This window comes from Mobula birostris, chromosome 7 (assembly GCF_030028105.1).
Source record: "Mobula birostris isolate sMobBir1 chromosome 7, sMobBir1.hap1, whole genome shotgun sequence".
NCBI lineage: Eukaryota > Metazoa > Chordata > Chondrichthyes > Myliobatiformes > Myliobatidae > Mobula > Mobula birostris.
This window is the reverse complement of record NC_092376.1, coordinates 102,437,443-102,465,300: the sequence shown is the minus strand read 5'-3', so window position 1 is coordinate 102,465,300 and position 27,858 is coordinate 102,437,443. Positions and strand designations below refer to the sequence as shown.

The following is a 27,858-nucleotide window of genomic DNA, read 5'->3' as shown; positions in this document are numbered from 1 at the left end:
TCACCCCTTACTTAGTGAAACAGAATCCAGAGATGGCAGCAGAATCATTCTGTGAAGGCCAGTATACATTTGCTTTCTCAATCATAAAAATATTAAAATTGCAAATTGATATTGAGGAATTTTTAAAAATATTTCTGGGTTCCCCAGGTGTAATTAATAACAACTCTGGGAGGTGCAAATTGATAGTATGTCACAGAGTCATCGAGGCATAGAGGCCCTTCAGCCCAACTACTAAGTCACTTCCTTCTCACCTTAAACATGTGCTCTTTAGTTCTTGATTCCCTAACCCTGTGAAAAAAAGACTGAGCACATTCACCCTCATAATTTTATGCCTCTCCTTATTCTCCTGCATTCCAGTGGTAAAAACATCCCACCATGCTCATGCTCATGCTCATGCTCATGCTCTCTCCATAACTCTGTCTGACTGGTCCCAGCGATATCCTCACAGATCTCCTGAACATGCTTTTCAGATTAATGGCATCTTTTCTATAAGAGATAACCAAAACTGAACACAATATTCCAAATGTGACCTTACCACTGACTTGTACAACCACAACGGAACATTTGAATACAATACCCTGCCTAATGAAGGCTAACATGCCAAAAACCTTCTTCGTTACTCCGTCTACCTGTGATGCCATGCTCAGATAACCATGTACTTATACACCTTGGTCACTCTGTTTCCCAGAGCCCTACTGTTCACTGTGAATGTCCTACATTCATTCATCTTCGCATAATACAACACTCACATTTACCTGAACTAAACTCTATTTGCCATTCCTCAGCCCACATATGTATGTATGTATTTATTTATTTAGTGATACAGCGCAAAGTAGGCCCTTCCAGCTCATCCACCTATGCTACTCCAGCAATCCTCAATCCAATAACTCCAATTAACCCTACCCTAATCAGGAGAAATGAGATAGTTTCCATAGAAGCTTAAATATGGAACCTTATCAAAGACCTTACTGAAGTCTTTATAGACCACATCTATTGCTCTGCCCACATTTACCTTCTGGATAGCTTCTTCAAAAAATTCAGTCAAATTTGTGAGTCATGATCTCCCACACACAAAGCCACACTGACCATCCCTGAACAAGCTCTGTCTTTTCAAAAGCTTGTATATCTTATCCCTCAGAATCCCCTCCAGTATCTTACCTCCCATGGATGCAAGGGTTACTGGTGTATAGTTCCCAGGTTTTCTTTACAATCCTTCTGAAATAAGTGCATATTACCCTCCATCCAGTATTCGACCACTTGTGGCCCAAATTGTTTTTAGGTTTAGGATTTGTATCTGGGTTTATTTTGTTCAGCTTCTCTGTATTCCCTTTGCTGGGAAAAATACTCTATGATGCTCATGATTTTATAAACCTCTATAAGATCACCCCTCATCCCAGGGAAAACAGTCCCAGCCTATTCAGTTTCTTCTAATAATTTAAGGCCTCCAGTCCTCCCAACATCCTTCTGAATCCTTAATTTTTTATGCTTAAAAAAACAAATTGTACAAGATTTAAGAATCAAGGCAAAGATGTCTTACTACAAGTCTACAGGGTATGGTGAGACCACACCTTGAATACAGGTCCCCCTATCTGAGACAGGATGTTCTAAGTATGGAAAGAGCTGAGTGAAGATTCACCAGACTGATTACTGCCTTGGCAGGATTAGGCATGTGAGGAGAGATTGAGTCATTTGAGCTAATATTCATTACAGTGTAAGAATAAGAGAGAATCTCTGACTGGACAGGTAGGATCAAGGGTCTAGGACAGGGGCCACAGAGTAAGGATGAGCAGTAAGCCAGTTAATACTAAGATGAGTATAAAGGTCTACTTCCATGGAGTGACTAACTTGTGGAATTCTCCACTACACAAAGTTTGAAGCCAAATCATTAAATATCTTAAAGAAGGAATTAGTTTTTTTCTTCTTGGGCTTAGAGTGATGGATGGATATGGGGAGAAAGGAGGAACTGGTGACTGAAACCGAATGATCAGCCACAAACATCTTGAATGATGGAAGAGGTTGTAAGGGCCAAAACGTGTACTCCTGCTCTTCTTGCACAAGGTGTCGGAGGGACCACAGTTAGTGTATTGTCTGGTTACTTAACGATAGGAAGGATGTCAAGAAGTTGGAAACTGTTTAGAAAGGCTTTTCAAAGGATGGAGCTGGGACTGGAGGGCTGGAGTTAAAAGGAGAGACCAGATAGGCTGGGGCTGGTTTCCCTGGAGTATGGGAGGCTGACAGCTGACTCTATGGAGGTATATAAAATTATGAGTGGCCTTGATAAGGTCACAGCCTCTTTCCCAAGGTGGAGAGCATATATTCACTGTCAGAGGAGAAAGATTTACGAAGGACTTGAGGGGCAACTTTTCTACAGCAGACATGATAGACATGTGGAACGAGCTGGCAGAGGAAGTGGGAGACACAGGTACAATTACAACATTTAAAGAAATTTAGACAGGTAGATGAACAGAAAATGTTTTGAGGAATATTGGCCAAGCAATATTGTATGGCTTTCTATAATGTAAAATTTCCTTTCTTCTCTATCCATGCTCCAAGGAATGTTTATTCTGTCATGGCAGAGACTGAGAGGATCAGCAATAAGCCTTGTTACATAATTGTTTTTAAAATCCAAACTCTCGTTGCTGCAGCACAGGTGAATGATTGTGTGGTCAATACATTATTGAATAGCAACAGGAAATTCTGTTAATCTCCCGAGTAAAACTTATCCCTCAGGCAGCAACAAAGGTAAATATAATCTGGCGATTGTTATGTCCTCAGCACCAACATGAGCTTTGCATGGGAGTAATCGAATGACAGTGCGTGTCCTGAAAGGAAGAGAAGGGATTCTGTAACTCGTGAAGTGGAAGTGAAGAATCCGTAAACCTCTGAAGGTAGGGTGGGGGATTCCCTATCTTTGGAAGGAGGGTGGGAGATTCCCTAACTTTGGAAGGAGGGTGAGGGATTCCCTGTTTCCTGAAAGAAAGCTTGTTACTTCCTTATTATACGAAATGCTGGGACAGAGCTAAATAAATTTCAACCATTATTTGTCTTATATGGTCACCTTAGTATTTGCAGCAAACATAATTTAGTAACACATAGGTGAAGAGATCTAAACTCCTATTTTGGAAAATTAATGATATGGTGAAAGAAATTTACTAGTTTTATAAGGTTGTATTGTTGGGTGTCAAAAGCAAACTACAAATTTTATTAACCACAGACCTGAAAAAATGCAACTGGAAAACTGGGGGCAAGAATGTTTTAATTACTGACAACAGAGAAGGAAAGGAGAAGGCTAGACTGCACGCAGTCTGTGGGTTAATTAATGAGTGTTGCCACCCAGTTTCGCTCTCATGGAGCTCGTGTTACCACAGCTCCTAGTCAGGTCGCACACTGAGATCTCCCAGCCTGACAGTGAAGTCCCACAGATGGACAGCATCAGTAAGATCCCTGACAATATTCTTCTTCAGCTTTATCCTAAATGGCCCACTCTCCACCCCTCCCACTTCCGCACATCCGGTTCTGTGTAGTATCTTTGATCTGGGATTATTAGAAGGAAAGTTAGCAAGTTGATTTTTATCAGAGAATTCCTGTGGGCTTTCCTTGGTTGAGAGGAAAATAATTTCAATTCCCAGCAAGATCTCTCCTGGCCCACACGCAAAGGTGGCCTGAACAAAGCTTTCACGCTCTTTTGTTTTGCCTTCATGCTGACAATTTTTAATGTAATTGTTTCCGACTATCGGATGCTAATTTGGCCAGGAGTTCATAAAAAAACAAACAAATTTGTTTTATTAGTTCAACATTCTGCCCCATGTAGTCCTCAACAGCCACACCCACCCCATCTACTCTGGCAAATCTGCTCTCTCCATCTGGATGTCCATAGTTTTGGTGCCACTAACAAACCTGTTACATGGGAGCTTTGACATTCTCTGACAACACCCCCCCCCACCAATACTGTGGGCATCAAAACTATCTGCAATCCTACCTTCATCCATTACTGATGCCTACCAATTATAGAGGCCAACTTGACTGCTTTTCATTTCCACCTTGACTACGAAAGCTGAAGGTCATTGTGGTTGAAGAGCCCTGGGGTTTTAGGGATGCCACCTTTCAGACATGGTGTTAAAGCAGTGGAAGTGCCCACAGTTTCAGGGGAGAAGCAAATCCTTGACACTATTAGTAGACAAGCAGGAGGGTATCCCCATAGTCCTGTTTCTCTGTTCCTGTTGGATGACTCATGCCCTGCTTATTCTCAGGATCGGGGACAGTTTGTTTCCACTCCGGTCCTGCTCATTCTGAGGGGGCTGATGAAAGCAGTGGGGAAACTGCTGAACTGGGCTGTGTTGCTTGATAGGGTGGGAAGGTGGACTGTTTGTAAAGTAGAGTACTCTTTCTGTCATTTACATTGGGACTAGGCGCGCTTCCATTGTGTAGGCTTAAGGTTCTCTATGCCAACTTGAAGCCTCTTTCTCACCTTGGGTCATGTGCCAGGGACACTCAGCAATCAGTGGGAATGCCACACTGCTCTGAGCCAGACTTAAGGACTTCCCCCTCTGTGTCCGGTATTCTTTCCCATGGCAGAGCCAGGAAGAATATGTCTGGTTTTGAAGGCTGTTGTCAAACATGTGATCAATGTAGCCTGTTCCACATCACTGACTGAATGGGATTAGCTGATGGAAATCTTGGACAAGGATATATTTTTTTAATGAAGTGCAGGAGACTTAAACAAGGATGTCAATATTAGTGTGTTCATTGTGCCAACGGATTTGGAAGACATTACAGAGACAGGTTTGGTGGTATGAAGAGGTTCTGAGCTTCTTCACCAGAAAACATGCAAACTAGTTTGAGCAGAGTTATCAGGAGACTCCTACCATGCCTCAAGGGAAAAGAAGCAGCTCTCCGGCTTTGTGAAAGCACAGAACCAGCAGTAGGTCTGTGATCTAAATAAATGGTGGATGGACAAAGGATAGGAGGGACAATGACTTAGTGATAGCCAATGACAAGTACAGACTCTTCATCACTGACAGGGATAACAATAGCCAAACACTCAACGGTGCACCTCAATGAGAGGCAAGAGCGGAGGTGACCCATTGAGGTCAGACAGGCAGTCAGCATCAGCTGGAAAGCATTCAAATCTTAAATGCAACGCATTCCTGATTCCATTTCACTGCAAATACACTGGCCTGGCTTGGCCAACACCCCACCAACAAGAAGCCAACACGATCATTCGTCAAATATAAAAATAACAAAGCCTCAAGAGCAGATCACATCGACCCTAAAGAAGCACTTCACGAATTCACAATCTCATTTTCCCTTCCAGGGAAGGAGTGAAGTGGCAGTGAGTCGCTGAGACACTGTGAAACAGCTCTATTTCTATCTTTGATATATTTTTTTCCTTTTCAAGGTTCTTTCGAAGACCCTGACCTGGAGTTACACACTGACTTTGATTCTTTGTGGAAACGGGACACATTCATGGGGCCTCATGACCAGCCGCTTTTCGATATGCCAAGGATGCAGCCTGGAAGACTAGCACACCTTCAGGGTACCGGATTTTTGTGGCTGTGGAGACGGGCTGATTCAGTGCCGCCGCCCGATGCGTCATGGGAGACAGAAGATCAAAAGTAGCAAGCTGGTTGCTGGCTGTGTGCCCAGAGACCTGAGTTCTTTGGGCACAGAGCTCGGAAGAAGCGATGCAACAGACTTTTAACACCATAAATCAGCAAGTTGTTTGTTATGTCTCCACTCTCGCTGTGAAACGGGAATACCTCTTTTTCCCTTATTAGGGAGAGAGAGAGAGAGAGAGAGAGCCTGTGGTATGTTGAATACCAGGTGAATGAGTAGTCTTTGGGGTTCTGCAAGTCTGTGTCTTTATTGATGCTTTGCTGCACGCTTGAGTGCTAGGTGGGGGGTGCCGATGTTTTTTTGCTGGTGGAGAGGGGGGATTGTTGCTTTGCTGCTGCTTGTGCATGGGAGGGGGGACTAGGGGAGGCTCTGGGGTTCTAACATTTAACTGTCAATCTTCGGGGCACTCTTCTGTTTTCGTGGATGTTTGTGAAGAATTATATTGTATAATATAATTATATTATAATTCTGACATTAAGTGTACCTATTGAAATCTATTGATTTTGACCATCTTCAAGAAAGGAGACAAATCTGATTTCAGTAAGTACAGGAGGGTTTCCCTGCTGCTGTCCCAGGGAAATTCATTGCTAGGATCTTCCTCAACTATCTCCTCCCAGTCATGCTCCCCAGATCATAAAGTGAGTTCTGCCCATTCAGAAGCCCAGTGGATATGATCTTCACAATGCATCAAGTCCAGAAGAAGTGCACCCAACCACTATGCAAGTCTTTCTGATCTTACAAAGCCTTTGGATTCATCAATCAATGAGGAACGTGGAACAGCCTTCTCCAATGAGTCCGCATGCAGAAACTCTTCCCCACTTCATCCCTGTGCTTCATGGTGGAATCATCTTGACCTTAACCAACGTGTACACTGTAAATCCATTTTCAGTGCAGGCTGGTCTCTAGCAAGACTGCAAAATCACCTTGCACCGCAAGTAATATAAGTGGTACACCGTTATACCTTTTTAAAGCAACCATTATTAGTATTTGACATCAGTCAGGCTTGGATAGACCTCAACACCACCAACTCATGGGAGCAGCAAACTAGTTCTCCAGTTTTTTGCCCCAAGATCATTTACTTAGGACATAGAACATGGAGCACTATGCACAGGAACAGACCCTTTGCGCCATCTAGGATGATCAAATCCCATCGGTCTGCACACAGTCTTTGTTTCTCTATTCCTTGCCTGTTCAACATGCTGTCCTACTGCCTCTTATATCAGCTTCCACCACTTCCCCAGGCAGTGTGTTTCAGGCAACCACCTCAATCTATGTAAAACCCTTGCATCATAAATCTTCTTTATACATTCTTTTCCTCTCATCTTCTATGCATGTGCTCTAATATTTAATATTTCCACCCTAGGAAAAAAACTCTTTATTGTCTATCTTATCTGTGCCTTTCAAAATGTTATAGACTTCTATCAGGTTACTCTTCAACCTCTATGGCTCCAGGACAAAGAGGTTCAGCTTGCTCTGGAATAAACTGGCATACCCATTCACAACCTTGTCAGTCCTCGGCAATCAAGCATTGGGGGAAGGGTGCTATCCAATCATGAAGTACAGTGTGCACGTAAGCCTGAAACTCCTGTCATCTGACTTGTACACAGTTCTATAATGGTAGAGGACTAACAGAGAACAATTCCAACATGACTTGAGCTTCAGCATTCTGGTTTGTAACTCTGTATTGCTGAGCCAATTGTTGGAAATGCTCACAAAGGTCGTTCTGAGACATGACCAGAAGAAAACTCATTGGTGCAAAGGAGGCCCTGGTGGGTAGATGTGGGAGCTTTGAAATGAAGATAAGGAATTTAGTTCTGTTGATCACCTTAACTCCCACCAGGAGAGTCTTGGTAGAGAAGCAAAGCTTTGCTGCATTTGGCTTTATTTTCCAAAAATTGCTCTTAAAATTATACAAATCCTGTTTGGAAAGAGCATGGACAGAGTTTAGCAAACAGCGTCATTTAGCAAAATATGCTACTGGAAATTGCAAAGTAATATACTATCATGAAATGAGGTCATTACTCAGTTTCAGGTGTGACGGAAAACAGATTGGCAATGACTCTGCAGTAGACCATTTAATATAGTCCACAAGAGATTGGCCTAATAGTGGGGAGAGAGGGGTAGGAGAAAGGGGGGGGGGAAGATGGGGAATTTGGGAGGAAGTAGAGATAGAGATTATGTTAAAGACATCTAATGAAAAGAGATACAGTTTAGTCAATAATTTGATTGAAACAAGTAAAACAACTGAGACTGTACACATTGACAAGACACTAGTTTGGTTTTACTGCACTGTGTTAGTTTTTATGTTGAGGATGCAAGTTTTTCTCCTTCCTTAGATCACTTTTTAAAGATTCTCTTTGCAAAATGTCTTGGAAGGGATGGTGTCAGTAACAAAATGATGGCATATGGACCATTCCAACAACAGTTTTGGTCAAACTTCAAGGAAGAGGTGGAGACCAGAAGATCTGAATTTAACTCTTATGCTGCTAAACAAATAGGAACTCTACAAAATTGGCAGCAAATAATCCCGCAGGGTCAGTATGATAATTAGACCAAACCAGGTTTGCCTTCATCTGAATCATCAGTTTGTTAACCTTTGCCTTTGAAATTTAATCCTCACTGGCTGACATTGGAGAAACATTATTTAGTAACACAGTGAAAAAACAACTTGATGGCTCAGTGCATTTAGAAAGAGGATAACCAGTGAGTAAGACACTTTAAATGTATTCGAACACTACAATTAGTCACAGTGAAGCCCATTGTGGATCCAGACTGAACTACAACAGTGGGCAGTTTAATCGAACGATGAGAGAGCTCCAATATCATATGACGGGGCCATCACAACAGCAATTTATACATACATAACTACTTTCAATAGAATTTAAAGTCTCCAGTAATTGTTTTTTTCTGTGTAATAATATATCAATTTTCAGCCTAAGTGCAGTGAACGCAACCAGCCTGAGCCTGTTGTGTGCGTGTGTGTGTGTGTATGTGTGTGTGTGTGTGTGTGTGTGTGTGTGTGTGCGCGCTCACCTTGGAGACTGTTAGCGTTGGCGCTGGTGCAGGTCGGGGGAGGGGAGGTCTGTGGCCTCACCACCGGAGCGAAGGCGCTTTTTTGTTTCACGGCAGACACCATATTGGCTGGCGAGAAGGAGAATATGCCAGAGGTACTGCTACAATTTGAAGGAAGGCTGGTGGAGGAGGCCATAGTAGGACTGGACGGTACTACTGCAAACAAGAAAGGAGGAAATATGTCAACCATTTGGGTGCCATATATATATGTATATACATATATATTCTCAAATAATATATATATATATATTTGTACAATTCATCAACCATTTTCAGGATGGTTAATCAATGATGGTGCAAGACGTTTTAAGAATCATTTTAAGATGTTAAGAGAGAAAAAAAATTGTGAGCACAGCTGGGTAGCAGTAATGATACAATTGAGTGGCTTGCTTGGCTGTTTTAGTGTCAACCACATTGTGGGGTCTTGAATCACGTATTGGCCAGATTGGGTACAGATGGCAGGTATACTCCTCCAGACCAGATTCATGAAGAATGTGGGATTTTACAAACATCCTGTAGTTATTTTTATCATTCCTGTGGTTATCATTATGACTCGATGTTGCTTCCAAATTAAAGAATATTAAGTGGATTATAAATCCTGTGATGGCTCAGAATTCCAGAGTGGTAGCTCAGCCCTCTGGATTACTAGCCCAGTAACTTAACCACAGTGCCACTATTGTACCCTGATATCTCTACCTATCCATTGGGCCACTTACCTGACAACATTGGCACAAACCTTAACTTTGCACAGTGCGATCTTTTAAAGGAGTGTATTTGAGTCAGAGCCATGGCAAATTTAGGGTTTTGTAACTCAAAAGAAGCAGAAAACAAAAGTAAAGCATGAATCTTGTCACAAGGTAAGGGGCCAGTCATTTAACACTGAGGTGCAGAATCATTTCTTGCCGGAGAATGGTGAATCTTTGCTATCCTCTCCACCAGAGGGTTGTGGAAGTTGAGTTGTTAGAAGTACTTAAGGTGAAAGTAGGCAGATTTTCAAAAAGACAAGAGGGATCATAGATAAGGGGGAACTTGCACAGAGGAGGAGTTGAGACAAGCATTGATTAGCCATGATCATACTGAATTGAAGGACAAACTTGAGAGATATAGTGCCTTACTCCTGCTCCTGCTTTCTTCTGTTCTAAGTTTACTTTACAGATTTGTCATGAAACTTAGGACACTAAATGGAAAAGGTTGGGGAATGGGGGGGCAGGGCTGGTCAAAGTCACTTGTGGTTGAATAATTTCATCTCACATCATGGTGGTGTTACCTCAGATGGATCAGCTACTAAGTTTGTCTCTGTTCCCACAGTAACCGTGTAGTGTTTTTCCCTTATGGACCAAGGGACCGCTTCATCTTGCTCCTCATGCCCCTTCTACTCCCCAGTACAATTGCCCAATGCAAGCACTCGGTATTCAGGCTAAACATCAGGGCAAGAATAAAAGAAATCAACTGATGAAAATTAGAGGTACATAGCCACTGAGAGGTAAATATCTTTAGCTAAGGTCACTTCATCTCCTTGTAATGCAAACTGAGAACAAGTTGTTTCATCATTACTCATGCAATTAGTTTATTGATTTAATTAAGAATGACACCTTTAAATTACAGAACCAGATTGAAACAGTGTCTGATGGAATAAGTCCACTATTAGTGGCCCTGGTCTCTCACCAACTCGCCTTTTGTTTAAAGAAACATAGTTTCCTTTCAGGCATCTTATGAGAGAGAGGTTTCTGGATTTCCAACAACTGACTGCAGATCCTATTGTAAAGTACAATTGAGCCCACGTAAAAATAGAAGTAAGGTTTGTATGATAGAAATCAGCTGCTGTTTTGATGTTTGGTCATTATAGGCTCATTGTGAAACTGAAGCCTCGAGACACACCAAGCTGATTCATGAAGGATTAAAGAAGTATTAGGTTCCATATTGGCCTTCATCTATGGTGCTTTGCATTTCCTTTGAGATTAATTAACAATGGTGTCAAGATGTTCACAATGAAGCAGAATCTCTGTTTCATAAATTTGAAAGAACACAAGCGGAAGAACCAGAATAATTGTGTCTGGTTTTGGACTAAACTAGCTCATGTGATTTTTTTTAAGCAAAGTCATTAACTATTTCTTTGAAATGAGAAATTGGGGGTTAACAGAATTCTACCCACAGTGCAGTATGCTGGAAAGACAAGACACAAAATAAGGAAACATTAAAGCTAACAATGAAATTAAATAACAACAGTATCTGTGTGTTAGTTTAACAATGAGCTACATTCCTGTACAATGAGGAATCCCACCCTCAAGACAGCTGTTCCTCAAATGGTGCACAAGAGGGTTTCTTTGATCGCCATCCCCAAAGTACCGACTTAAAGAGTCATCTGGAATCTTCTGGGAAAGTAATTCCATTTAAAACAAAGCCTCAGCATGCTTTAGAGGCTATAATGATAAGCTGGCATTTGCTGCCTCTCTCAGGATAGCTGTGTGTGTTTCATTATGTTGTTTCAGTCTTTATTGGTAAACCAGCTATTATTTTCCTCTCCATCTTTTTCAAGCAAGCATCCAGACTATACAAAGTTATTTGATGATGTCCTTCTATCTCGACTATTTCTGCATCCTTCTTTTCGGTCTTAGAGACATTAGGCTATAGTTGTCCAATATCTCACCCCTGTTTATACAGTCTTCAGGTGATATTTATTCCTGTAGTTATCAGTGAAGAGAGGGAACACTGATCATTCACGGGGGCACTGAGGCTAATTGTCACAGCCCACTCACTGACTTGTCTGAGATGAACAAGCTCATCCTGGAATGGGAACTGAATATCTTCACTGACCTATCATTCCATTACTGCAGAATCCAGCTTAAGCTTCCTCAAGTTTGCCCTTGATTTCCAAATTATCTGAGTTAATATTGATATCAAACATTAATAGAAACAAAGACAAAGTGGAACAGCAGTAGGACATTCAGCTCTTCAATCCTGCTCTACCATTCAACACAATCAATCCTGATTTGTATCTCAATAACATATTCTTGTTCTCTTTGATGTCTTTTTTGCCTAAAAATCTAATTATCTCCTTCTTAGACATATTCAGCAATTTGGCTTCCTTTATAAACATTTACATAGGTCCACAACACTCTGACAAAAGATATTTCTTTTCATCTTAGCCCCAAACATGCTCCTGTTTATATCAACAGTGCTGAAATGGTGAGGGTTAAGAACTTCAAGTTCTTGGAAGTAAACATTATCAATAGCATGTCTTGGTCCAAGCAAATTGATGCCACTGCTAAGAAGACTCACCAGTGCCTCTAATTCTTCAAGAAACTAAAGACCTTCACCAATTTTATTGGTGCACCAAAGAAAGTATCCTGTCTGGATGTATCACAGCTTGGTACGGCAACTGCTGTGCCCATGACCACAAGAAACTACAGAGAGTCATGGACACAATTCAACACATCACAGAAACTAGCCTCTCCTCCATGGACTCTGCCTATAATTTTTGCCGTCACAATAAAGCAGCTAGCATAATTGAAGACCCAGGGGATTCCCTCTCTCCCTCCTCCCAACAGGCAGAGGATTCAAAAGCTTGAAAGTGGAAGGACAGGTTGAAGGACAGCTTCTATCTTATTGTTGTACTCCAGTAAGAATGGACAATCTACATTGTTATGGCTTTGTATCTTGCTGACTACCTGCTCTACACATTACCTGCTCTGTAACTGTAAATGCTGCATTCTGTTATTGTTTTGCCTCAATGCATTATGGTAATGAAATGATCTGGATGAACTGTATGCACTGTATCCTAGTACAGTAATAAACTAATTTGCTAATTTACCAAATATCTTAGCCCTACTGTGTAAGCTAAGGTATAATCCTGGTTTTAGATCTACATCTAAGGGTAGAATCTTCCCTATCGCCAGTCATCTGAATCTGTCACACTGGAGATATATGCCACATCTGGAAATGAGTCGCTTGATCATAAATCACTATAAGGAGCACAAATGCTAATAGAAAGGCTGACAGAAAGATAAATTATAAATAAATGGGTCTGAGAAAAAGTCTTGTCTTGCCTTTTAGCCTTTTACATGAGAAGAGCTCCTTTGCATCTACTGCACTGATCATTGGATGTTCTCAGGGGTTAGCCTGCAGTAACATAACGTTGAAGCTCAATGACCTTCACCTCATACAGGAAAATGCGGAGGTGATAGATAAGAACTACAGGGAGGTTGTCACCACTAAGTTGCAGGAATTGGCATCTGGGTGACTGTCGGGAGAGGGAAGGGGAATAGGCGGCCGGTGCGGAGTACACCTGTGGCCATCCTACATAATGATAAGTATACTGCTTTAGATACTGTTGGGGGGGGGGCTCAACTTACCAGGGAGGAGACTCAGCGAGCAGGTGTCTGACACTGAGTTTGGCTCCGTGACTCAGAAGGAAAGTGGGGAGAAGAGACAAGTTGTAGCAATAGGGGATTCATTGGTTAGGGGAACAGAAAGGAAGTTTTGTGAACGAGAACAAGATTGTGAACAGCGGGAGGAGAGAGAGCAGCGCGCCACAGCCCTCCAGTGAAAAATAATATCGTATCTGTTAAATAGGGGCCGTGGACAGTTCTAATTTGATGGAGAATGAACGCGAAAGCACAGAGGAACATCTGGAAAAATTTCTGAAACGCTCATTCCCTGCTGTCGTTACTGCGCGGTCGGGAATCTTTCGGAGGGAAGGCCTCAAAATCCCCAGCCTTGCCTGCTTCTGGCGACCGAGAAGGAGGTTGAATCATTTGGATAGAGATGGCACTCAGTACTTGGTGTCGGAGAGCTGATCAGAGCTCAAAGTTTTTGGATGACTCAGAGTTGGACCATGGTCGGGTATGGCAGGGAGAGTTTTTCTTCCTTCTCTCCGTCTGCATGAGATGTGGGATGTTTGAGAGACTTTGAACTTTTACTGTGCTCATGGACTTCTTCAGCAAGTTATGGTATTGTTGCATTGTTGTAACTATATGTTATAATTATGTGGTTTTGTCAGTTTTTCTCAGTTTTGGTCTGTACTGTGTTTTGTGATATCATACCGGACGAAATATTGTATAATTTCTTAATGCATGCATTACTAAATGACAATAAAAGAAGACTGCGTGTCTTCATAATCTAATCTAAGATTCACGGATGGTTTGTTGTCTCCCGGGTGCCAGGGTCAGGGACATCTCATTTCAAGTCCACAGTATTCTTAAGTGGGAGGGTGAGCAGCCAAAGGTCATGGTCCACGTCGGTACCAATGACATGGGGAGGATGGGTGACGAGGTCCTGCAAAGTGAGTTCAGGGAGTTAGGTGCTAAGTTAAAGGGAAAGACCTTCAGGGTTCTGATCTCAGGATTGCTACCTGTGTGAAGTGCTAGTGAGACCAAAAATAGGATGATTATACAGCTTTAATATGTGGCCAAGGATCTGGTGTAGGAGGAAGGGTTTCAGATTTTTGGATGATTGTTCTCTCTTTCAGGGAAGGTGCGACCTGTACGGAAGGGGCAGTTTGCACCTGAACTGGAGAGGGTCTAATACCCTAGTGGAAAGGTTTTTTTGTGCTGCACGGTGGGATTTAATCTACAGTTGCAGGGGGATTAACCAGAACAGGTAGTGGAGTGGTTGTGGAGAAAGATATTGTTAAACCTCCATACAAGATCAGGAATAAAAACGTTGAACATGGTGGGACTAATGTTCTGAGCTGCATATATTTCAATGCAAGGAGTACTGTAGAAAAGATTGGATGCACTTCGGGTATGGATCAGCATGTGGAATTATGACATTGTAGCCATTAGGGAGGCTTGGTTGCACAAAGGACAGGACTGGCGGCTCAATGTTCAGGGGTTCTGTTGTTTTAGATGTGATAGAGTGGGGGGGATTAGAAGAGGAGGGGCAGCATTGCTAGTCAGGGAAAATGTTATGGCAGTGATTAGTCAGGACAGATTGAAGAGCTCATCTAGTGAGGCTTTATGCGTAGAACGGAGGAATAAGAAAGGTACGACCACATCAAAGGTATTATAATATAGACCACCCAACAATCCACAGGATTTAGAGGAGTTAATTTATAGAGAGATTGCAGACTGCTGCACGAAACATAAAATTGTGATAGTAGGTGATAACTTTCCACATATTGATTAGAACTTCCATACTATAAAAGGGCTGGATGGGAAAGAGTTTGTCAAATACTTTCAGTACATAGAAGTCCCAAATAGAGAGAGTGCAATACTAGATTTCCATTTAGGGAATGAAACAGGGCAGGTGATAAGTTTATATAGGAGAATACTTTGTTCCAAGTGATCATAATTCTATTAGTTTCAAGGTAATTGTGGAAAAGGATAGGTCCGGTCCTTGGGTTGAGATTCTAATTTGGAGAAAGGTCAGTTTTGGTGGTATCAGAAATGATCTGGAAAGTGTGGATCATAATAGGTTGTTTTCTGGCAAAAGGTGTACTTAGTAAATGGGAGGCCTTCAAAAGAGAAATTTTGAGAGAACAGAATTTATATGTTCCTGTCAGAATAAAAGGCCCTGGTTAAGAAAAAGGAGGAGCATAGCAGGTATCGGCAAGCAAGCACAAACGAGGTACTTGAGGAGTACAAGAAATGCAAGAGAACTCTTAAGATGGAAATCAAAAGGGCTAAAAGGAGGCATGAGTATAAAGGAAAAGACAAGGATAGCAAGAGACAAAGTTGATCCTGTGGAAGATCAGAAAGGTAATCTATGCATGGAGCTAAAAGAGAAGGGGGAAACCTTGGAATGGATTTATTTGAATCTGTATTTACTTGGAAGATGGATACAGAGTCTATTGATATGAAGAAATGTAGAAATAACGTCATGGACCCTACACAGATTACAGAGGAGGAGGTCATGGCTCTCTTGGGCAGATTAGTGTGGATAAATCCCCAGGGCCTGACGAGGTATTCCCTTGGACCCTGTGGGAGGCTAGTCCAGAATTGCAGGCATCCTAGCAGAGATATTTAAAACATTCTTAGCCACAGGTGAGGTGCCAGAGGATCGGAGGAAAGCTAGTATTGTTTCTTTGTTTAAGAAAGCCTCTAAGAATAAGCCAGAAAACTATAGGCCAGTGAGTCTGACATCAGTAGTGGGAAAGTTATTGGAAGGTATTCTAATAAACTGGATATATAACTACTTGGATGGACAGAGACTGATTAGGGTCAGTTTACTTGGCTTTATCTGCTGTAAGTCATGTCTAACCAATCTTATAGGGATTTTAAAGGTAGTTACCAGAAAAATTGATGAAGGCAAAGGCCATGGATGTGATCTACGTGGACTTTGGCAAGGTCTTTGACAAGATCCCACATGGTAGGTTGGTCAAGAAGTTTCAGTCACTTGGCATTCAAGATGAGATAGTAAATTGGATGAGACATTAGCTTTGCAGAGGAGGGCAGAGAGTGGTAGTAGATGATTCATTCTCTGAGTGAGGCCCATGATTAGTGGGAAGCTACAGGGATTTGACCATAAGTCCATAATACCATAAGGTAGAGGAGAGGAATTAGGCCATTTGGCCCAGAGAGTCTACTCTGCCATTTCTTCAGGGCTAATCTAGTTTCCCTCTCAACTCCAACTCTTGTTTTTTTCCATATCCTTTCATGCCCTGACCAGTTAAGTATCTATTAACCTCTGCCTTAAATATACATAAATACTTGGCCTCTACACCCACCTGTGGCAAAGGATTCCACAGATACACTACTCTCTGGCTGAAGAAATTCCTCCTCATCTCCATTCTAAAAGGACACTCCTCTATTTTGAGGTTGTATCTTCTGGACTTAGACTCTCCCACCATAGGAAACATCCTCTCCACATCCACTCTATCAAGGCCTTTCACCATTTGATTGGTTCCAATTACTTCACCCTTCGTTCTTCTGAACTCTAGTGAATATACGCCCATAGCCATCAAACGCTCTTCATATGACAAGCCATTCAATCCTAGGATCGTGACCGTCCTTTGAACCCTCTCCAGTTTCAGCATATCCTTTCTAAGATAACGGGCCCAAAACTGCTCGCAATACTCCTAGTGAGGTCTCACCAGTGCTTTATAAAGTCTCAACGTTACATCCTTGCTTTTATATTCTAGTCCTCTTGAAATGAATGCTAACGTTGCATTTGCCTTCCTCACCACAGTCTCAATCTGCAAATTAACCATCAGGAAATCCTGCACAAGGACTCTCAAGTCCCTTTGTGCCTCAGTTTTTTGTATTTTCTCTCCATTTAGAAAATAGTCAATCCTTTCATATCTTCTACCAAAGTACATGACCATATACTTCCCGACACTACATTCCATCTGCCATTTCTTTGCCCACCCTCCTAATCTGTCTAAGTCCTTCTGAAGCCTCTCTACTTCCTCAAAACTACCTGCCCCTCCACCTATCTTCGTATTGTCTGCAAACTTTGCAACAAAGCCATCAATTCCATCATCCAAATCATATAATCATATTACATATAACGTAAAAAGAATCGGTCCCAGCAGAGACCCCTGAGGAATACCACTAGTCACTGGCAGTGTGAATAAATGCTCCTTTTATTCACACTGTTTGCCTCCAGCTAATCAACCACTGCTTCGTCCATGCTAGAATTTTTCCTGTAATAACATGGGTTCACAGCTTGTTAAGCAGCGTCATGTGTGGCACCTTGTCAAAGGCCTTCTGAAAATCCAAGTACACAACATCAACCAATTCTCCTCTGTCTATCCTGCTTGTTATTTCTTCTAAGAATTCCAACAGATTTGTCCCTTGAGGAAACCATGCTGACTACGGCCTATTTTATCATGTGCCTCCAAGCATCCTGAGACCTCATTCTTAATAATCGACTCCAGCATCTTCCTAACTACTGGCCTATAGTTTCCATTCTTCTGCCACTCTCCCTGCTTGAAGAGTGGAGTCACATTTACAATTTTCCAGTCTTCCAGAACCAGTCCAGAGTCTAGCGATTCTTGAAAGATCATTACTAATGCCTCCAGAAAGCTTCAGCCCCGCCCCCCCCCCACCCTTTCAGAACCCTGGTGTGTACACCTTCTGGTCCAGGTGACTTATCTACCTACAGACCTTTCAGTTTCCCAGGAAGCTTCTCTCTAGTAATGGTAAGTTCACAAATTTCAAGACCACTGACACATGGAACTTCCACCATACCGCTAGTGTTGTCCACAGTGAAGACTGCTGCAAAATACTATCTTTTCCTTTCCTTCTCCCTCATTATTACCTCTCCAGCATCATTTTCCAGTGGTCTGATATCCACACTCGCCTCTCTTTTATACTTTATGTATCTGTAGAAACCTTTGGTATCCTCTTTAATATTATTGGCTAGCTTACTTTCGTATCCATCTTTACCTTATAAATGACTTTTTTAGTTGCCTTCTGTTGGATTTTAAAAGCTTCCCAATCCTCTAACTTCCCACTAATCTTTGCTCCACTATATGCCCTCTCTTTGACTTTTATGTTGGCTTTGATTTCTCTTGTTAGCCACGGTTATGTCATCTTTTCTTTAGAATACTTCTTCCTCTTTGGGATTATATATCCTGTGACTTCCAAATTGCTTCCAGAAATTCCATCCATTGCTGCTCCTCCATTGTCCCTGCCAATGTACTTTTCCAATCAATTCTAACCAGCTCCTCTTTCATGCCCCTTTACTCCACTGTAATACTGATACATCTGACTTCAGCTTCTCCCTCTCAAATATCAGGGTGAATTCAATGACATTATGATCACTGTCCCCTAAGGTCTCTCTTACCTTAAGCTCTCTAATCAATTCCAGTTCATTGCACAACACACAATCCCAGAATAGCTGTTCCTCTAGTGGGCTCACCCGCAAGCTGCTCAAAAAAGCCATCTCATAGGCACTTTAGAAATTCCGTTTCCTGGAACCCAGCACCAACCTGATTTTCCCTATATACCTGCATATTGAAATCCCCCATGAGTATAGTAACATTGCCCCTTTTGGCATGCATTTTCTATCTCCCATTGTAATTTGTAGACCACATCCTTACTACTGTTTGGGGGTCTGTATGCAACTCCCATCAGGGTCTTTTTGCCCTTGCAGTTCCTTAGCTCTATCCACAATAATTCAACTCCTTCTGACCTTATGTCACCTCTTTCTAATGATTTGATCATTTTTTACCAACAGAGCATCTTGGCCCCCTCTACCTTCCTGCCTGTCCTTTCGATACAACCTTAGACATAAAGCTCCCAGCTGTAATCTTCTTTCAGCCATGATTCAGTGATGCCTACAACATACCTGCCAATCTGCAACTATGCTAAAGTTCATGCACTTTCCATATAGTGCATGCATTCAAATATTACACCTTCAGTCCTGTATTCACTCTTTTTGATTTTGTCCGCCTTTTACATTGCAACATCCTATTGACTGCAATTTTGACCTGTCAACAGCGTCTCCTCAATACACATTACCTCTGTATGTAAACCAGCTACCTCATTTTCAGCACTATCATCCACCTTACCTATGATATTTTTTGCACTGAAATATAAGCAGTTCAGGACACTAGTCACACCATGCTCAACCTTTTGATTCCTAACTTTGTCTGAGGTCTGACCAGCTGAGGATTGGTGCCGGGTCTGTTGTTGTTTGTCATCTATCTCAATGATCTTTTCCGCTAAGGTTGGGTGAGACTACAACTAGAGGTCATGGGTTAAGGGTGAAAGGTTCAATGTTTATGGGGAACATGAGGGGTAACTTCTTCACTCAGGTGTGGTGAGAATCTGGAATGAGCTGCCAGCACGTCGTGGATGCAGGGTCGATTTTAACATTTAAGAGAAATTTCAGTAGGTACATGGATAAGATGGGTACGGAGGGTTGGGGGGGGGGGGGGTGCTATGGTCCAGGTGCAGGTCAATGGAACCGTACAGATTAATGGTTCAGCAGAGCCAAGACGGGCCAAAGGGCCTGTTTCTGTTCTGAATTGTTCCATGACTCTATGATGTTTTCCATCAGAAATCCCATGTGTAACAGTTAGCTTTACATTACTTCTTACCAAACCCAAATCTCTGAGCAGCATAACAAGTTTAATTGTCATTCAACCATGCAGGATACAGCTATACCCATGAAGACAGCCAAACAAAATACTGTTCCTCTGGGGTCAAGGAGCAAAACACAATAACAATAGTCATATCTAGCACAAGGCACATATAATGCATATACAATAAAAGTAAACATACAATCACGCAAAAGACTATAATATAGCCTAAGTCCCTGAGTCCATTAATATGTCAGCAAGAGCAAGCCCACAATTGAACACAATCCACCTTATCTTCCACAGAGTGAAGACACGGACTCTGCTGCCTTTCTCCTGGGCAGCTGTAAACAGACAACACCACGGCATGAGGTCTAGCCTCTTGCCGTCGGTCCCACTAATAAACTAGGGAACCAAATTTGCAGCATTCAACATTATCAATGCCCAACAGAATCCTGCGATCACAAGAAAAACGTCTAAGACAATTACTCGCTGTTGACTGTACACTGCCTTCAAACACTGACTCCAACACCTCTCTGAAGCAGGCCACAACGTGGTCCGCACCATGACCAGCACCTCCGCCAACTACCAACTCGCTGATGAGGTGGGCCTGCAGTATTTGGAGTTCTTAATGTCCAGCAGTGTCTTGTGATCGTAAAGAAAAGAATTTTTAAAAAGGCAGTAACACCTCTGGTTGGCCCTGGAGGGGCTGTGGCGTCTGAGTTGCATCACCATCTTACCAGAAGTTCTTAAAGGAATGTATTAGGAGCGGATGATTCCTTGGCATGTCTATTGGCATAGCCTCTAACATTACTTAACAAAATCGCCCTGGGAAATCCCTCGGGGTCATAACACAACATTACCCCAGGAACAACCGTGTTCCTGCTGCTCAGATTTCACTCGCTAGGGATTATACAATTGAACCAGCGATCACATTAGTGACTTCCTTTGTCTAAACAGCTTATTCCACATCAGGCTGTTACCATCTGAGACAGTAAAGATGGTGAGGTGGAAATTCCTGTGAGAAATTAAAACCAAAGTCTTAATTACACTTGGTAAGTCATTAAAGAATGGTGGATTTCTGAGTCGTATATTTAATTCTTTTCAAAACTCTTCAGAAAATTGTTCTTAACTTTGAAAATTTAATTATCAGTCTTGCTAGAATATACAAATATACTGCTATTCCCTTCTTAATTTACATGCCCTGCTGAACTACACTCCACAAATCTACTTTTAGATCTAACAAAACCTACCTAAATTGAAGATGTTCAGAGTTGAAAAGAGAAAGCCATTTTGTTTGACAAGCATCTGGGTAGAAGTCTAAAAATTTGCACCCAACTCCATAATTATATAAGAATCAAGATTTTCTTCTAAAATATGTTCATAATTTTTTTTTAGATTTAATACAGGTAATTTTATTCTCTTTTGTGGAACATTGTCTGCTTTGTTGTAAATTCTCTCTTATGTGCATTTATATTTATTGGGAGTTTCCTAGAGTTTCCTGCCAATCATCTGACAAAGTTATACTGTCCAATTGAGGGAACTCCCTAAGGAACATCCCAGAGATTTCCCTGGCATATGATTATTTTGAGAATAATCTGAATGTAACTTCCAATGAAGTGTGAATGTTAGTTCGGTCCTGAAATCAATTAAAGCTTAATTGCCTCCTCCCTGGAGTTAGATAAATACACCAGGAAATGTCTGTCTTCCTTTCTCTGTAACAAAGCATGATGTCTAGAATGTGACAGGCTCAACACCAAAGGGCGTTCCAATGGGTAATCTTACACTGAGAACTTGGCTCATTCTGAAGACCATTTGACCTTTCTCAACAGTACAAATATTTACTCTATCACCATCTTAACTGTGAATGAAGCTTAGATCTAACTATATGGTAAATCATAATTCTCAAAATATAAGAATAACTTTGCTTTAACAGTTGAGAACAATAATATATTAAATTGTCTCAGATCAAATGGAATACTGTTTAAGAACTGAACAAAGACGTGAAGCATGTGAGTTGCATTCAATAGCTTCTAATGTCAATATTCCTAAAGAATTAGTGAGATATGATAGTGTACCAGCATGAGACTATTAATAAGCAGAAGGTCTAATGCATTTTTTTTACTTACTGGCATATGGCGAATTGGCAGCAGACCCATTGAGAAAACCAGGAGAACTTCCTAGGTTGGACATCCCTGCATTGCCATATCCATTCATACTCGTTGTCACAGAATTGTAGTTTGTCTGCTGTGGAGTGGAACTCGGCACATATCCATGAGGAGACACGCTGCTTGTGTTGCGAGTAAAACCTATTTTGAATGAAGGACAATTTTGAACACATTTACTCATAGTCACTCTTTCTCTTGTGCCTGCAATGGCCCGTGACCTAAATCTCCACATTCCCGTTGCCGATCCCAGGAGCTCACTTCAAAGACCTAACAGCTGAAACGCAAATGAATTGATAAATTAACTGGCCAATGCTTGATATATCACATCTGTTAATGTTTGTTAAAATAAAATTGTGCTCAATTAACTTTGCTGAGTTTTTTGATGAGGTAGCTGTGTGGGTTAATGAGGGCAACTCTGCTGATGAAGAGCTCCTGCTCTTATTTCTCATACCCTTGCAAAGAGGAAGTTTGAAGACAGGTACGCCATAGCTCACACTGAATTGAAAGGGATGATTATCAAAGTTCCTAAACCACTGCAGCTCGCTCCTAATCAATAGTCTTGCACAAAGTTAGCGCAATGCTTAACAGTACAGGCGACCAGGGTTCAATTCCCACCATTGCCTGTGAAGAGTTTGTACGTTCTCCCTGTGACCACATGGGTTTCCTCCTATAATGCTAATATGCAGGTTAACTGCTCATTGTATATTGTCGCTTGATTAGGCTACGATTAAATCAAGGGTTTGCTGGGTGGATGAAAAGGGCCCACTCTGTGCTGTATCAATAAATAAGGCCACTGTGAGAGGGTATTGGAGGGTAGCAGTTTGCCTGTGTTCTCCCTTCTCTGTAAAAGTCAACATCTGTATAGAAGAAATAAAGTTGTAAACAACTGTGTAAAAAGTACAGTTCCTCTCAGGCTCATTCCCTTCATCAGGAGTGGGAGAACTACGCAAAGAATTGTATTAAATAAACAATGTGCAATAAACTGGGAGATTAAAAAATTACATTTATGTTCCAATTCCAAAATCAGCTCTGTTTATAAAAGGAAAATAGGAAGAATGTAACCTTACAGAGTTAACAGAGGTACAAGCCATGAAAGAGTCTGGGGGAAGGGCAGCAAAGGTGTGCTTCCTGGGGATTTAGCTGCAAGGACGATTTTCCACCTTCAGTCTGTGCTTTGTGCTTGAAATCCATCACTTGTTCATTTACATCAAGGAAAATGTCAAGAGTGGAAGAGGTAGGGGGAAGAGCAGTTAAAATAAACCACAGTGTAGTCACATTGGGTAATTACAGAGTGATGGCAATACTTCAGTAGCAAGAAGGGAGTAATTTCTCAGTGCTTAGCTACAGCAGACGTGTGAAGTATCGCTTAATATACCATGTTAGGTACTGATCAATCTCCCCTTTGGTTTTCAGTGAATCTTGATTATTTCCCAATCTTCCATATCAACATTTCACAAGCATCCTGAAATCTGCCTTAGAATTTGTTCTCTGTGTTGATCTCACAATTTTCTACAATCCAGTTATAACTCTGGTTTGATGACAATGGGAGAAAATTACAATAATATTGTCTAAAACAAATATTTAATTCTGAATGAATTTTACACTGGAAAATAATTTGTATTTTTCATTGAATTATACAGCACAGAAATAGGCCCTTCAGCCCACAATGCTCAGTGCTGACCTTTCCTCCATCTACACTAATCTTATTTGTTCATAAGTGGTCTGCATCCTTCTATGCCTTATCTATTCACATTCCTGTCTGAATGCCACTTAAACAGTGTACATATCTGACCACTACCTCATCTGACATCATGTTCCAAATATCAACCGCACTCTGTGTAATCACAGACACGAGAAAATCTGCAGATGCTGGAAAACCAAACAGTACACACAAAATGCTGGAGGAACTCAGCTGGTCAGACAGTCTCTATGGAAAAGAGTAAACAGTCGATGTTTCCGGCCTCATTCTGTGTAAGAAAAACCTTCACCTCAGATCCCTGTTGAACTCCTTCCACTCACCTTAAACTTGAGTCTTTTTGTTTTTGATACCTCAAGCATGGGGAAAAAATCATCCTGATTATCTTCTGGCTATCTATGCCCATTATAATTTTGTATTTTTCTATATGATCACCCCTTTCAGTACCTTCACTGCAGGGAAAGTAAGCCCAGCCTCAATAATCTCTTTCCATAACTGAAGTCCTCCAATCCATGCAACATCCTTTCCTACATTAATTTCTTATCAAACCAAAACCAATGCTTTTGAATAACTAATCATTCCATTCTTGATTTGTTAAGGAACCATAAGCATGGACACTACCAAAATAATGAGCAGCTACAAAGCCTTGGTGAGGGAATAAAGTCATCACACATTGTCCTGCAAGGATTTTCCTAATTGCAACAGGGCTAAAGCCATAGGTTGAGCTAAGCTGTAATGCTGCTCTCGTCTTGACTGTTTTTAGAATAAATAGACGAAGAAATTATTCGGGTAGGTGTCAGATTTATTGATCAAATGATGAGAGGTGAACCAGCCCCCAGAATTCTATTTTTTCTCTTTCCAAAGATACTGCCTGACAAACTGAGTTTTTCCAGCATTTTCTGTTTCTTAACACATAGGCGTTCTGGGTTGTTGTATCAATTTCTCTTTGAGATATGTTCGCATGCTTGAACTCTAATCCCCTATTGAGAACACAGTAGAAGAAGGAGGTCATCTCACAGAGGTGCACTTCAACTTTAACTAGGCAATCATTAGCACTGTTTATCCACTGTTCTTCATTCACAGTCTGCACACACTCCTCTTCAACCTAAAATAAAGAAATTGGGCTCAGGCTCTCTACCTGCTTTGGACATGTTGGCTGGCCATGAACTGAGACCCAGTGGTTTACCAGCATCTCTGCTTGGAGGGTTAAATAGGTCTGGGATTCACTGTCACAGAGAATGATGAAAAGCCTTTGCTGTTAGCTTCTATGCTGCTTTTAAAACTATATTTGAGAATGGATATCCAGAGATTTTTTTAAGAAACATAAACAGTGGTGGGGATATAGGGAACTCATAAAAATTGAATACCAGAATCCCAACCATTACATAGCATCCTCAAGTTACAACAGGTCCCACTCCTGACCTGCAATATTCAAAAGTAGAAAATGAATGGCAGCATCTGAGAGAGGATCACAGAAGTAGCACTAAAAGGAGAACAAAGAGGGAAAATTGGCCACCAGTTAGCCTCTGAGCTCTGCTTGGCTTGACTCAGCCCCTGATAGTTGGGGCTCAGAGAGGTGAGGTGGAAAAATGTCAGTTCACTTCCATCCAGCAGAAGTTGCATGCAGCCTCACAGCAGCCAGCAACCCATCCATCAGTCTCTGAAACATTCAATAGGTCTGTAGGTCAGGCTCCCATAAATTGGAGGGGAACTGTATTGTGAGCACTAGTAAACGTTGGGAAAATAATCAGGAATTTAAAGAGATGTTAAGCTTAATACCAACCCACAATTATTTACATGGATCATTGGCACCATGATTAAGACCTTCAACAGAACTTCCAAAATTAATGTATATTTTCATACAAGCTTGTAAAGCAGCTTCCGCAAGAAATCTACACCTAGAATTTATCAAAACATAGTGCATTACAAAATATTAACTACTAACAATATATAATGTCAATATACATAAGTGTGTAATATTATGGAATGAAATTTGCACTCTGCTTGATTTACAGTAATTCTTTGATTTAGGCATGATAAATGAATGAATTTTCAGTCCAACACACATTTTGTTGAAACAAATGTCAGTGGATGCCTTTTGCACAGTGTTTTCCATTTCTGAAATTCTAATTCACAAAAGATTTTTCATGAATACGTCACTTTCACAGATTGAGGAATCCTGTATTATAAACAATGTCTGCTGTTCATATGTATGCGGATACTATACTGCAATCACCTTGTGAAATAGATCATTTTAGTGATACATTCTCTCAAAGGATGTGGGCTTCGTAGGCTAAGCCAGCCATTTAATTGCCCATTCCTGGCTTCCTTTGAGAAGGTGGCAGTGAGCTGAGTTTGTGAAGCACTGCAATACTTGAGGTGTGGGTATCACCAAAATCACTGATAGCCTGTCCTGGTCCAATCTCATAGACATCTCACAAGGACACCACATAGCATAGTGGCTTTACAGTGACAGTGATCACTGATTGGGTTTGATTCTTGCCACTGTCTGTATGAAGTTTGTACATTCTGCCCATCACCATCTGGGCTTCCTTTGGTTTGCTCCAATTTCTTCCAAGGTTCCAAAGATGTATGGTTAGATTTAGTGAGTTGCAGGCATGCTATGTTGGGCCCAGAAGTGTGGAATCACTTACAGGCTGCCCCCAGCACAATCCTCAGATTATTTGGTCATTGACACAAAAACGTACACTTCATTGAATGCTTCGAAGTTTCGATGTACACGTGACAAACAAAGCTAACTTTTAATATTTAACCACGGCCAGGAAAGTGCACCATGCCTCTACTTCTTCAAAGGCTAAAGAATCTTAACATTGACCTTCACCAATTTTTAATGATGTACTGTAGAGAGCATCTTATGCAATACCACTTGGTATGGCAACTACTCTGTCCAAAACTACAAGACACTGCCAAAAGTTTTGTACACAGCTCAGACCATCATAGAAACCATTCTCCAGGCTCTGTCCATATTGCTCGTTGCCTCAGTAAACACAGAACATAGAACAATACAGTACAGTGTAGGCCCTGTGGCCACAATTTTTTCACCTACTCTAAGCTCAATATAACCCTTCCCTCCCATACAGTCCTCTATTTTTCACTCATTTAGGTACCTATTTAAGAGACTCTTAAATGTCCCTAATGCATCTGCCTCTACCACCACCCCTGGCCATGTGTTCCATGCAACTGGTACTCTTTGTGAAAGAAACCTACTTCTGACATCTCCCCCTAAACTTTCCTCAAAACATCTCTAAATTATGCCCATTTGTCTTAGACATTTCCTCCCTGGGGAAATAATCTCTGGCTCTCCACTCAATCTATTCCTCTTATCATCTTGTAGGTCTCTGTCAAGTCACCTCTCATCCTCCTTCACTCTAATCCAGGCAGAATCCTGGTAAAACTCCTCTGCACACTCTCTAAAGCTTACACATCCTTCCTATAGTGAGACAACCATTCCAAGTGTGATTAAACCAGAGCTTTATAGAGCTGCAACATTAAAAGAGCCAACATAATCAAAGCAGCCATTTCAAACATTCTCCCTTCTCCTCTGTTCTATCAGTCAGAAATTTTAAAAAACCCTGAAAGCATGTATCATCAGGCTCAAGGACACCTTCCACTGTTGTTATAAGATAATTGAACAGTCCCATAATATGATAAGATGGACTCTTGACCTCACAATCTACCTCACAGCAATCTTACACTTTCTCTGTAAATAAGACACTTCATTCTGCTTTCTGTTATTGTCTTCCCTTGTACTGGCTCAATGCACTGTGTTTAAATGGTCAGTATGGACATCATGCAAAACAAAGCCTTTCACTGTTCTTCCATACAAGTGACAATAATAATCTAATTTACCAATTTTACTGATACTGTTAGGATACCCTTAATGTCCTTTGAAGGGTGCTATGTCACAATATGTGTATATTGAAGGGTTATGTTAGAGCGCACTTTGAGTGGTATATTGTGATGATGCACTATAACCATTCTACTGCATGTGTCTTAGGGCTTAGTTCATGGAACTGCTCATGTGTTACCTACAAATGGTTATTTAAGAGTGATGGGATAGAGGTAAGGGCAAGATAGCAAGCTGTTCAACACCAAGAATAATTGCGTTCTATGAGTTAAACCTTACCCTGATTGGCTGCTTGCGAAGATTCAGACACATTGACAGCCAGCTGCCCACTGAAGGAATTGACACCCATCATCCCTGCGTGGACAGATGTGTTGCTGAGAGCTGGAAGTTGGTTGTGGTTCCGGGGAACACTGTACAGGGCCTCTGCAATGTCAGCAGCTCGCTTCAGGATGATTTCCTAGCAGGGATTTTA

General features: G+C 41.4%; 1 protein-coding gene across 4 annotated transcripts in view; it reads right to left on the bottom strand.

Annotated features, from left to right (window-relative positions):
• ebf1a (EBF transcription factor 1a) overlaps positions 1 to 27,858 on the bottom strand; it is a 476,793-nt gene that overhangs the window by 6,842 nt on the left and 442,093 nt on the right. For 3 of the 4 annotated variants that reach the window (XM_072263544.1, XM_072263543.1, XM_072263545.1), the window contains 3 exons: positions 27,666 to 27,843; positions 21,784 to 21,963; positions 8,650 to 8,844 (listed from right to left, as the gene is read on the bottom strand). In XM_072263544.1, coding sequence (XP_072119645.1) covers positions 8,650 to 8,844; positions 21,784 to 21,963; positions 27,666 to 27,843 — 553 coding nt within the window. The remainder of the gene's footprint in view (positions 1 to 8,649; positions 8,845 to 21,783; positions 21,964 to 27,665; positions 27,844 to 27,858) is intronic. The other variant, XM_072263546.1, reaches the window with a different exon arrangement.